General features: G+C 35.2%; 1 protein-coding gene across 1 annotated transcript in view; it reads right to left on the reverse strand.

Annotated features, from left to right (window-relative positions):
- Window positions 1-3,305: 3,305 nt before the first annotated feature.
- The window catches only part of LOC128244845 (protein FAN-like), a 73,859-nt gene continuing 63,602 nt past the window's right edge, over window positions 3,306-13,562 (reverse strand). Inside the window, exons 26-30 of the mRNA XM_052962948.1 lie at window positions 13,071-13,206; window positions 8,977-9,015; window positions 7,722-7,824; window positions 5,627-5,736; window positions 3,306-3,614 (exon numbers count right to left, since the gene is read on the reverse strand). Of these exons, the coding sequence (XP_052818908.1) occupies window positions 3,520-3,614; window positions 5,627-5,736; window positions 7,722-7,824; window positions 8,977-9,015; window positions 13,071-13,206 (483 nt within the window). The 3' untranslated portion in view covers window positions 3,306-3,519. The remainder of the gene's footprint in view (window positions 3,615-5,626; window positions 5,737-7,721; window positions 7,825-8,976; window positions 9,016-13,070; window positions 13,207-13,562) is intronic.

Raw genomic sequence — 13,562 nt, forward strand, 5'->3', positions numbered from 1 at the left:
GACCTTTGACCCGATGAGCCCCAAAAACAATAGGGGTCAGCTACTGGTCAGGCCCAACCTCCAAGTCAAGTTTGAGGGCCATGGGGGCAGGCATTGTCAAGTTATAACTCGGACGACCTTTTACCATTCAAGGTCAATGTGACCTTGACCTTTGGCCTGAGGACCCCCAAAAACAATAGGGGTCATCTACTGGTCAGGCCCAACCTCCATGTCAAGTTTGAGGGCCATGGGTGCAGGCATTGTTGAGTTATCACTCGGACAAGCTTTAAAATTATTTTACCATTAAAGGTCACTGTGACCTTGACCTTTGACCCGATGACCCCCAAAATCAATAGGGGTCATCTACTGTTCAGGCCCAACCTCCATGTGAAGTTTGATGACCAAACGTCCAGGAATTGTTGAGTTATCACTCGGACAAGCTTTGGTCTACCGACGGACCGACATACCGACATGCCTGTGCAAAGCAATATACCCCTCTTCTTCGAAGGGGGGCGTAATAAAGCTATTGAAATTTGAATAGTTTAAGGCTTGGAATGCAAATTATTTAGGAGTAAATGTGATCTCCGGGGTGGAAGTATGAACTCGTCGAAAATGTGGCCATATTGACGGTTTCATTTTAAATGAAAGTCATTCTTCTACTGTCAAATATTTTCTATTTTAGTGGAATCTGGTATACTAACCTCGGCATCCGGAATACCGTCCAAAATGGTTCGGAGTCCAGTGTTCAAAAAGATGGGGGTTACATCCTCATCTACTATAATATTGATCCACTGTAGCTTACTTGCTTTTAAATGCTTAAACGTTTATCTTCTATGTCAATATGACGTGCGAGGGTAAACAAGTTATAACTTCAAATTAAGAAAGCCGTTTACTTAGTCTATTAAAACAGCGGGCGTATTCGTTTTCTCAACCCGGGTTTATTCAAGTGTATTAGGGTTGTACTCGAGTGTTACTTGGGCAGATTACTTTATATATTAACCCTGTTGTTAACTCTTTAACCTGCTCCGTTAAAAATAACATGGCGGCAGAAAAACTGCGCATTGATATCAGAGTAATAAATTGCGAAATAGTGTTTGAACATAATAATGCATCTTAATTATATTAAATTACTGAAAGTAATTGCAGTTTCTTGGTCCAGTGCAAAGTGGCAAAACTACTTAAGGGCAGTATTTCATTGCAAAATGTGAAGTACTATTGTGCAAACAAATATCTTACCTTAGTTAGCTCAAATCATTCTAGTGTTGAGAAAACTCGGGTCTCTCTCTTTAGGTTAACTCGGGAAATGAAAACGAATGCGCCCATTGAATACACCTGTGGTAAACAAATAGGACATCAGCATTGTTAAACTTTATATAGTTCAGTATTAAAACCAAATATGTCGAATCAAGGTTCTAGTGTCAAGTTAGCCAGACCGGAAGACATTTCAACAGTTCGACGAGGGATTATTCGCGCAATTGTTGTAATTATCGTGGTGTTTCCACTTGGATATATGTTCACACCAACGCGGGGCATCCAGCTGAATTCTGTCGTTGAACGGCTCGTATTCACGCTACAATGGCAGGCGTTGTCCATGTTGACTCTCGTCTACGGAATACACGGGGTTGGCAGCAGGCGGGCAGGCACTGCAGCCATGGACCCAATTACAGGCAACAGCGAGGACGTTGTGAAATTCGAGGCCAAATTTTTACAGAACACTATTGAACAGCTTATCCTGAGCATTTTTGGTCAGCTTGTATTGTGTACCCATCTTACGGATTCAACGCCACGGGTTATTCCCGTGCTTGTCTGTCTGTTCGTCGTAGGGAGGGTGCTATTCTGGATTGGTTACAAGAAAGCGCCGTTGGAAAGAGCCACTGGATTTGCAATGACATTCTTTCCTAGTCTGATTGTCAATTTTGTAAATGTAGTGTTTCTCGTTTATAATTGGACATACTAATTGCAAAAGTAACTCGCCTATTATAATAATTTATAAAAATGCCCCAACATCCGGGACGATCATAATATGAATATGTAATTAAATATATTATCGTTAAGGCTTCTTTTTTTTTTTTTTGAGAGCCCCCCCCCCCCCCCCCCCCCCCCTCGCCTTTTTGGTAAGCCGTAGTCCGTCCTATTTTCAGCGGTATTCATAAAGTGTTTGTCTTAACATGATTAAGAAAGAGATTGAATGGATGAATGGAAATAAAATTAACAGCATTTGAGAGCGAGACGTTCTTGAAGCAATCACATTTCAGTGATTTCGACAATAGTCATATTAAATGACCAGGAAGGGATTCGTCCACAAATGGGTGATAATGACTTAAAATGATTTATTTGCGTTACGGCCGATAGTAAGTTCATGTTTGGCGGAAGGACATAGACAAAATCATGCTAATTTTAGAGGAAAAAAAACACACAATATTGGCGTTTTTCTTGATATTATGGCTGGAGAATAAATATATGCCATCGTATAGTAATGACATCCGTATATATTATGCAATAGACGTTCTTGCTTGCACTGTAGTCAAATTAGATTTGGGATTATAATTATATTTGCCATAATGATTAGAAAACGCTCTTAAGGAATCCTTAATTATAAATTTACCTTGAACTTTACAAGAACGGCCTTGGAAAGGTATTGAACCTTACCAGAACGACCCTGAACCTTACCAGAACGGCACTGAACCTGATCAGAACGACCTTGAACCTTACAAGAACGACCTTGAACCTAACCAGAACGACCTTGAACCTACCAGAATGACCTTGAACCTTACCAGAAAGACCTTAAACCTTACCAGAACTTGAACCTTACCAGAACGACCTTGAACCTTACCAGAACGATCTTGAACCTAATCAGAACGACCTTGAACCTTACCAGAACGACCTTGAACCTAATCAGAACGACCTTGAACCTTACCAGAACGACCTTGATTCTGACCAGAACTGGCCTACACAAATACAATGTACTTCTCGCAACGTGAGTTTAACTTTATTGGTGTAAGAATTACCACTGAAGCTAAAAATGGTTTCATGTTGCCGAGTTGGATATAAATATCCTGAACGATCATGTAGTATTTGGCATACCTAAAGCCATTATCAATAGTAATTATGAGATCATAAATGTATGATATCAAAAAAAAGTTTATGTTATTCCCATGTAAAGCAATAACAATTCTTGACACCTGAAATACACGTTTTACAAGATATGAGGGATAACAGAGGTCGTGAATAGAAAGCATCCACAAAGAGCTAGATGATATCAATTCAAATAGAAGTCGTTATGAAATGTTGTCAATAGTTATGCAAACATGAGTTTAAAGCAAAAATGATTTTTATAGGTTTATTAATTCCTTTGCATAGAGAGCTGAGTTCTTATAGCTTTGCCAAGACTCAGGCTATCTTTTTCACTAGGATGTCAACCAAAAGAGTGTCTTCAAAAATAAAACAATTACTGAATTTAACAAATAAATAACAAATATCAACAGTCATTTCGGCAATGTGGTGTGGTATGGTCATTGGTCAACACAGCCATGATCAAGGTCACCGGAACGCTGGCCGCCATAGACACACAGACCTGTCCATGCTTCCTGACACCAAAGTGTGGTCGTCCGATATGTGCAGACAGGTCACTCCTCCTGGAATATGTACATTACAGTTAGAAAGTGACTTGTTCACGTTTTATAGGGTCAGACATCTAAAACAAATGTGTAAAATGTGAACAACAGGATTGAAACAAAACTAAAACATGATCAAAATAACATGATCAAAATAACAGCTCAATCGTTCACATCTACTTAAAAATGTGAAGAAAAAAATATTTTGCCAAACTGCGTTAATTATGCTTTTGAAATTTGAATTACTTAAGCACTTATAAAATTCTGATCAAATGAGATCTTGCCAGTTTTTGTTTAGTGTGTGTTCATAAAAGAAGGTGAAATTACTCAGTTTGAAAAAAAAGTTTCAAAACATCATTGCCAGCATAAAATCAGTGAGTGAGTGTATTAAAAAGGTCGAAGAGGAAAAACAATACTGATCCATCAAAGTAACCGTAATCATTTTTTTTAAACAATTTATTTGAAATACAAGTTTGAGTCCAGCAACAAAAACATACATGTATCTATAGAGCCTATCAAAACCGACAGTTTTCACAAGGTGAGAATATTTTAATATTGATAAGCTTCATTGCTTGCATACTTATAAAAACACCAATTTGTTGTAACATATGAACTTTTTGTGTTATTTTTTTGTACATATACTTGTTTTTACTACATTGTTATTATGCATACACATTAACATCATTCATTATAAACATATGTGTTGTTTACAAGGTACATTGTACAAGTCGAAATAAACTGTTTGTCTGCCTGTATGCCTGCCTGCCTGCTTGAATATGAATTTAGGTTTTCAGATATTGCAAATGAAATAATCATCTATAAAAAAAAATGCTAAAAGTAATGATTGATCAATGTATTTCAATTTCTTCATAGCTTTTTTCTATTAATGGATTTTCATTGGTGCATCATTTTCATGATGATTTATAACAATTACTTTACTCATGTTTCCAAAGAAACAACATCCTTCCTGCCAACTTATTTCTTCTACATTCATAGAATCTGTTCAAATACTAATTTGAACCATCAAACTATAACTTAATCACATGTTTCATAAAGATTTGATGTTAGGATAAAAACTAAAACTATAAGCTAGTTCTTATGTTGATTCGTTAATTATGTGTGTTACTTCAATAGTGAAACTTTGGTAATGATACCTCATGTTTGGCTTAAAATTTAGAATAAGACTTTTGGAATGCATGGTCATACAAGGGGTGGTGGATCTGTGGTCTAGTGGTAACACACTTGGCTGTCACTCCAGGGCTCGCAGTTTCAAATCCCTGCCCCACCACTAAAAAAATACTACCATGTCTTCTGGGAGGGACGTTAAATGGTGGTCCCGTGTGATAAAGCTTTACACTGGTGCACGTTAAAAAATCAGGGTAATGTCTGTGCACTTTGCTCCAAAAACCTAAAGTAATTAACAGTCTCTTATCGGAGCACTTGCCGAATGGGCCTTGCCTTAATGCAACAATAAATTAACTTAAACAATGATATCTTGTAACAAATGCTCTTAATATAAATACTTTTGTATTTTAACATTGCTACTTTAGTATCCTTTTTAACCATGCAAAATAAATATGTGTGCTATAACACATTGATGCTTTAAAAGTATTCAGCAAAAAATGGACCACTGGATGAAAAATTCAGATAATATGTTTCAAATATATATGCAGTTATTCATAAATAAATGCAGTTATTCATAATCTCATATTTTGTGAAATTGCAAATTTATATCTTAATAACCATGCATTTCATGTAGGTGTTAATTGAAATTAAAAAAAAACATATTAATATTACAGACGTATTACCGAGACTGTGCTTCACTTACTGTCAAGATTCAATGGCATTGCCTTTATATTACCACCAACAGCTCTTTTACCTTGTATGCAAATGAAACAAACATGTATGCCAAAAAGCACGACTGTTATGTATTAAGCGCAAAGAACAACACCCTAAATATTGTCTCTGAAGTTTAATAAATCTACATTGTAATTTGGTGCTAAAAAATACTGACACATTGCTGGAATTTTTACCTGTATGAGCCTGACATGTGTTGAGGAGAATGGCCCTCTCCATGTCCCAGACTTGAATCTGCCCGCCGTCCAGTCCGACAACCACGTGCTGGTAACACACAGCAAGGCTCCTGTAAGATAAGAAAAATATCTAGGATAAAAAAATCATCAGCTAGTTGTATGGTGAGTCATTTGAAGTTATATTGCTGGGTTCCCATCTGGTAAGGACTCAATGGCCTGGGGCCGTATTATTATAAATTCTTCGTAAAAAAAATCAATTCAGTGAAAAACAATTTGATATTTTAACAATGACTTATTTAAGTACCCTCTACTTTTCATTCAATGTATCCATATGATTTTATTATTTGGAACTGTTTAATGCTTTTGGTGCAAAAACATTACTAGTTTTCTTTAAATTTACTTTGAGATTTTTTTTCACTAACTAATGCTTAATGAATACAGCCCCTGAACTTAAGGAAATGCTTTGAAAGGGCTAATAGCTGTAAGTTCTACTGAATTTAAGTGAAAACTGGACAAGTTTGACAAGAGAGAGATTCATTTAATGGATAAGGTCAAATAACTGGGGCTGTAATATGATTAATGCACTGTGGGCTTTCACAAATAATATGGTAAATGTCAAACATCTTAACTGATGATACCAAAGAAGAAAAAAGATGTTTGAATTTTTTTTTACCATCAGCCGCTCATTTATTAAGCCATTACCAATTTCTATATCAGGAACTTCACAATAATCAAGTATTATTGAGTGCCTGGACATGAGAGGACTTGCCTTGATCAGCAAGACCACATGAAGAGTTTACAAAAGGAACTAATAACGAGATCTTCCTATGCTGGAGAAGATACGTTACAGTGGTTTATAAAAGTATTATAATTACCTTACTTGAAGTTTCAAACCTAAAGGAGAGTCAGAATTTATCTGACAAGATAATACAGCAGTCTGGAGTTTGTTCTCTCCATGTCAAGAGACGTAACTTACAGGCTGTAATTTTGACCTATTAATGCTTTATAACAATGCATAACAACATCGCCTAAAAGCTTTGGTCTGCATAACTGAATCTCAATTATCTAATCAACCTAGTTATACATACTTATGACAAAAGGCAACAAAAAGAGAAGAACAGCGCACATTTGTGTTGCACTTACAACAAGAGCACCGCGAAACGGAGCATTATACGCCCAAAGAAGATTCGGCTTGAGGTCTTTAATAAACATTTAGGTTATGCTAGTATACTGCTTACTAGGTGTGAAGTGTTTACAACAAAGGCTTAAACTTCCAATATTGAAACGGAATTGCTAACGCCCCCCAGTGAAATTAGCCTTTGAGGTATGGACCTGGAAAGCATGCTTGACAAATCCTTTTAATGTAGAGATGATTTGTATAAAGTTATTTGAAAATTGCTTTAGTAGTAACCCAGTTATGGCCTGGACATGGAATTGCTAACGTCCCCCCCTCCCATGGTGATTCTAGTGTTTGAGGTATGGACCTGGAAATTGCGCGGGACACATCCTTTTAATGTAATGATGCTTTGTATAAAGTTATTTGAAAATGACTTTATTAGTGACCAAGTTGTGGCCCGGACACGGATTTGCTAACGCACCCCAATGGTGATTCTAGTCTTTGAGGTATGGACCTGGAAATTGCACGCGACACATCCTTTTAATGTAGTGATGATTTGTATAAAGTTATTTGAAAATCGCTTTATTAGTTACCAAGTTATGGCCCGGACACGGAATTGCTAACGGACGGACGGACAGACGGACAGACGATGGAGGCCATAACATAATACGACCCTTCGGGCGTATAAAAAATGACATTATTCAGACAATATTTTGACTTATATAATCATGGTTGGACAGCACTGAAAACAACACAATAGGAATGATATAATCAATTAAAGTACCAACATACATTGTGTCATTTGCCTGAATACACATTTAAAACATGTCTGCCTCTAACAGAAAGACGGAGAGCAAAGAATTTACATCCAGAAGACAACTATTCATTCAAAGAAACACTTTTGCATCAAAGTAGCTATGGAAAACATTACAGAAGTTGACAAACTTCTTTTTATTGAATGATAAAAATATTTCTTACAGAACGTTTTCTTTCATATCCTTCACGAAGCTCGCTGTGCCAGAGTCAAGGTCAAGGACACGCAGATACCGGTCTTCTCCGCAGGAAATTATCTGGCGTCGATCTGTTCAAAAATGAAAGCCATGGGTTGATGAAGTCACACTTGCCTTTATTCAGTATATTTTTTTAATTCAAGCATAAAAAAAGAAGTTACCCAGGATACATTAGGCCCCATGAATGCTCATTATTACCTTCTGCCTGATAGCGAAAGTGTAAACCAAGGCGTTCACTTCTTCCATTCATGTTAAATTAACATTCAGATTAACAAGTTTAACTGCAATGTTGACAAATTTTGGTATTATCATGAATTGTGTTAATGGTGTAACATAACACCGGAACAATATCAAATCCTCAGTGGTCCAGCCGTAACAACCTTGTCTAGCAATCCAGAGGTGATCCAGGATCAAAGCCTGCTGCCAATCAAAACTCTTCTATTTCTAATTTTCATCCTTTTTATTAAAAAAAAAAATATCAAAAGGTCAACAAGCAGCGTTATTGAAGTCATCAAATACAACACCTTTAATACTTAGCTTTTTTAGTGACAAGAAATGAAATAATATACTCATAAATTTGTTCTCATCGTCATGTATTTCTTAAAGAGTAATATAAATGTAAATTTAATCTTTATGACAAAGCCATTTACACTCTAAATGTTACTATGTTGAAATGAAAATCATCAGCACAGATTAAAGATGCAATATTGGCAATTTTGAAAATACAGTGTTCAGAAAAAAATGACTTTATTGAACTGAATGGTTATACATATTACCATCATAAGGAAACAATGTATATTTGGAAAACTTAACAGTTAAATCCTTTTGTGAATTTGCTAAACTCATCATTACACCAAAATAAGTACATGTAACAAAGGATGTATGCTTTACTCTTGAAAAAGATTGTTCCTCAAAACTAAATAAAGCACGAACTGTTGAACCATTTCAATTTTTGGCCTATTCCCCCCACACACACGCACACCCATCCCCTTTTTGTTGCGCTGTGGAAGGCCCTTAATATACTAGATGTGAAATAAAATCATCACTGAAAAAGGTTTCCCCCCATATAATTCAAGGTTCTTCCAGAAAAATAATAAAAAACAACTTTATATTCTATAAGCCATAAGCTTTATATAGAAAAGAATGTCACTAATATTTATATCATAATGTTATTACAAGTGTAACATAGCATTTTAGGAATGTGACAAAGGATCACGATTTACCTGATAAAAGCTGTATAGAGTTGATTTTTCCTTGATGAGCTGGAAATAAATAGCATCCAGAGTCACTTCATGATAAAAAATAATGACAACATTCTCAAATAATTATGCTACCCATTTTTTTTATTGAGGCAATGGAAACTTGTTTTCAATATAAAATCCCAATTCAGGCTATTTAAGCTAAAGTTTATTGCAATAAGGCTTTTTTAACTAGAGCTGGATGTGATAACCACACGATCCACTCGGAGTGATGTAAACTCCTTATATGCCATATGTCGGTAAGAAGGCATTAACTAAGTGACTGATCCTAAGTTCTACTATATAGAAATAAGGTTTAAAACATTTATGAAATAAGGCATGAAATTTTCTTTTTTGTTTTTTAAAAGCATACCACAGTTTTCAATTGAGTTGACTGTTAGGTTTATCATTGCTGTATTATTAGCAGGATAATTATGGGTCATGTATTGACAATATTATGTATAAACTTCAATATCATTTCTTCGATCAGTGCAAGTCAAGTGAAGAAAAATATAATGAATATAAATAAAATAAAGAATGAACGTAAAAACAATCAAATGGTAACAATTCTACATATACCTAACACATAATATGGTTTAGTTAAGTTATGAAGTTAGAAAATTAAGCATTAAAGTAATCAAAGGGAAATAACAATAGAAGTCCCAATTATAAAATGTTTCTTATGCAGTAAACTTCACCTCAACACAGTTAATATGTGTATGAAGTTTGAAGTTAATACAGTCAATATGTGTATGAAGTTTGAAGTTAACACAGTCAATATGTGTGTGAAGTTTGAAGTCAATACAGTCAATATGTGTGTGAAGTTTGAAGTCAATACAGTCAATACGTGTGAGAAGTTTGAAGTCAATACAATCAATATGTGTGTGAAGTTTGAAGTTAATACAGTCAATATGTGTGTGAAGTTTGAAGTTAACACAGTCAATATGTGTGTGAAGTTTGAAGTTAACACAGTCAATATGTGTGTGAAGTTTGAAGTCAATACAGTCAATATGTGTGTGATATTTGAAGTCAACACAGTCAATATGTGTGTGAAGTTTGAAGTTAACACAGTCAATATGTGTGTGAAGTTTGAAGTCAACACAGTCAATATGTGTGTGAAGTTTGAAGTCAACACAGTCAATATGTGTGTGAAGTTTGCAGTCAAGACAGTGACAATATGTGTGTGAAGTTTGAAGTCAACACAGTCAATATGTGTTTGGAGTTTGAAGTCAACACAGTCAATATGTGTGTGAAGTTTAAAGTTAACACAGTCAATATGTGTGTGAAATTTGAAGTCAAGACAGTGACAATATGTGTGTGAAGTTTGAAGTCAACACAGTCAATATGTGTGTGAAGTTTGCAGTCAAGACAGTGACAATATGTGTGTGAAGTTTGAAGTCAACACAGTCAATATGTGTTTGGAGTTTGAAGTCAACACAGTCAATATGTGTGTGAAGTTTAAAGTTAACACAGTCAATATGTATGTGAAGTTTGAAGTCAAGACAGTGACAATATGTGTGTGAAGTTTGAAGTCAACACAGTCAATATGTGTGTGAAGTTTGCAGTCAAGACAGTGACAATATGTGTGTGAAGTTTGAAGTCAACACAGTCAATATGTGTGTGAAGTTTGAAGTTAACACAGCCAATATGTGTGTCAAGTTTGAAGTTAACACAGTCAATATGTGTGTGAAGTTTGCAGTCAAGACAGTGACAATATGTGTGTGAAGTTTGAAGATAACACAGTCAATATGTGTGTGAAGTTTGAAGTCAACACAGTCAATATGTGTGTGAAGTTTGAAGTTAACACAGTCGATATGTGTGTGAAGTTTGCAGTCAAGACAGTGAAAGTATGTGTGTGAAGTTTGAAGTCAACACAGTCAATATGTGTTTGGAGTTTGAAGTCAACACAGTCAATATGTGTGTGAAGTTTGAAGTCAACACAGTCAATATGTGTTTGGAGTTTGAAGTCAACACAGTCAATATGTGTGTGAAGTTTGAAGTCAAGACAGTCAATATGTGTGTGAATTTTAAAGTCAATACAGTCAATATGTGTGTGATGTTTGAAGTCAATTCAGTCAATAGGTGTGTGAAGTTTGCAGTCAACACAGTCAATATGTGTGTGAATTTTAAAGTCAACAAAGTCAATATGTGTGTGAAGTTTGAAGTCAACACAGTCAATATGTGTGTGAAGTTTGCAGTCAAGACAGTCAATATGTGTGTGAAGTTTGAAGTCAACACAGTGACAATATGTGTGTGAAGTTTGAAGTCAACACAGTGACAATATGTGTGTGAAGTTTGAAGTCGACACAGTCAATATGTGTGTGAAGTTTGAAGTCAACACAGTCAATATGTGTGTGAAGTTTAAAGTCAACACAGTCAATATGTGTGTGAAATTTGAAGTCAACACAGTCAATATGTGTGTGAAGTTTGAAGTCAAGACAGTGACAATATGTGTGTGAAGTTTGAAGTCAAGACAGTGACAATATGTGTGTGAAGTTTGAAGTCAACACAGTCAATATGTGTGTGAAGTTGTAAGTCAACACAGTCAATATGTGTGTTTGAAGTCAACACAGTCAATATGTGTGTGAAGTTTGAAGTCAACACAGTCAATATGTGTGTGAAGTTTGAAGTTAACACAGTCAATATGTGTGTGAAGTTTGAAGTTAACACAGTCGATATGTGTGTGAAGCTTGCAGTCAAGACAGTGACAATATGTGTGTGAAGTTTGAAGTCAACACAGTCAATATGTGTTTGGAGTTTGAAGTCAACACAGTCAATATGTGTGTGAAGTTTGAAGTCAACACAGTCAATATGTGTTTGGAGTTTGAAGTCAACACAGTCAATATGTGTGTGAAGTTTGAAGTCAAGACAGTCAATATGTGTGTGAATTCTAAAGTCAATACAGTCAATATGTGTGTGACGTTTGAAGTCAATTCAGTCAATATGTGTGTGAAGTTTGCAGTCAACACAGTCAATATGTGTGTGAAGTTTGCAGTCAATACAGTCAATATGTGTGTGAAGTTTGAAGTCAATACAGTCAATATGTGTGTGATGTTTGAAGTCAAAACAGTCAATATGTGTGTGAAGTTTGAAGTCAACACAGTCAATATGTATGTGAAGTTTGAAGTCAACACAGTCAATATGTGTGTGAAGTTTGCAGTCAATACAGTCACTATGTGTGTGAAGTTTAGAGTCAATACCTAAAAATATATGGAGTTATGGAGACAAGTAGACATGTTCTAGTAAAAAGAATCAAAGAGATACATAAAATAATGTTTCCTTTGCACAACACTTCTCCTCAACAGTACATATTTGTATGAAGTTTGAAGTCGACACCTCAAAAACATATGGAATTATTTAGAAAAGAGATGCATCCAAGTTAGAAATATGTCTAAATATAATCAATGGGCAATAACTCTTTAAATACTATGCATAAAATAATGTTTCCCTTGTACAGTATCAAAACATACGGAGTTATGGAGAAAAATAGACTTGTCCTGATAACCCAGGATGAATGATGACTGAGAAAAGGTGACTCCTTCATGGCCCACACCATCAAGTTGGCCAATTGTTTAGAATTTTTTTAATGTTAACAACATAATTAATGACATTGTTGTTTACTTTTAAACGAAATGCTTGATAAGAAGGTCACATATTTATATATAAAAAGTACAGCTGTAACAGTTGTCTTGAATCTTGTACGAAATATAGCAGATTATACGTGTATCCATTAATCTTCCAGAAAAACAACGATTTGAAAGATAACAATGACACCAACATTGTTTACTTTACAATGCTCTGAACAAGCATCCCAATTAATACATTGGCAAATGCTTTATGTTGTGTATACACTTGGGTTTGCTGGCTAAATAGTTGTCTTTATAGCTTAAGTGCTTTACGTGAATCATGTTCAAAAACAATGATTCTATTTTAAGTGCTAGTGAATCACTACCCCTTGTATCTCATAACCTCTTCTGTCTCTACACCAAACAACTAAAAGGACACCATCGGAAACAAGTTGAATGTACTTTTTTGGTTAACCAGGAAAAGTTCTGATTAGCACATAAACACAGACATACCATGGAACATATTGTTGAGTGAGTATGTCAGGAGGTCCCACACATAGATCTGACCCTCCTTGGTGGCCGACACCATCGTGGCACAACTGTCGTCCACAGCTACGTCTGATATACTGTAGTCATGGTCTAGCTGCAGCTAGAAAAAAAAAAATGCAAACAGTAAAATCTCAACTTAGTGATATTTAAGTAGATTTTAAACAGAAATATTTAAATATATTGTATAATAAATTTATTATAAAAAATGTTTAAAATAAAAAAGTTTCCATTAAGACACAAACATTCAATCATTGTATAGAAACACTAACATTTCAGTCAGACATTTTTACTGCTACACTATACAACTAATGAACAAGAGTAGGATTTTAAGTTGTTTTATTTTTAACAAAAGAGAAAACAAAATCCATGTCTTCTACAGAACTCCTAGCAATTGAATGTTACTTCTGTCAATCACTTCACTGATCTTCCAGTAACCAGCAAAACAGAATATGTACA

This window comes from Mya arenaria, chromosome 8, assembly GCF_026914265.1.
Source record: "Mya arenaria isolate MELC-2E11 chromosome 8, ASM2691426v1".
Taxonomy (NCBI): Eukaryota; Metazoa; Mollusca; class Bivalvia; order Myida; family Myidae; genus Mya; species Mya arenaria.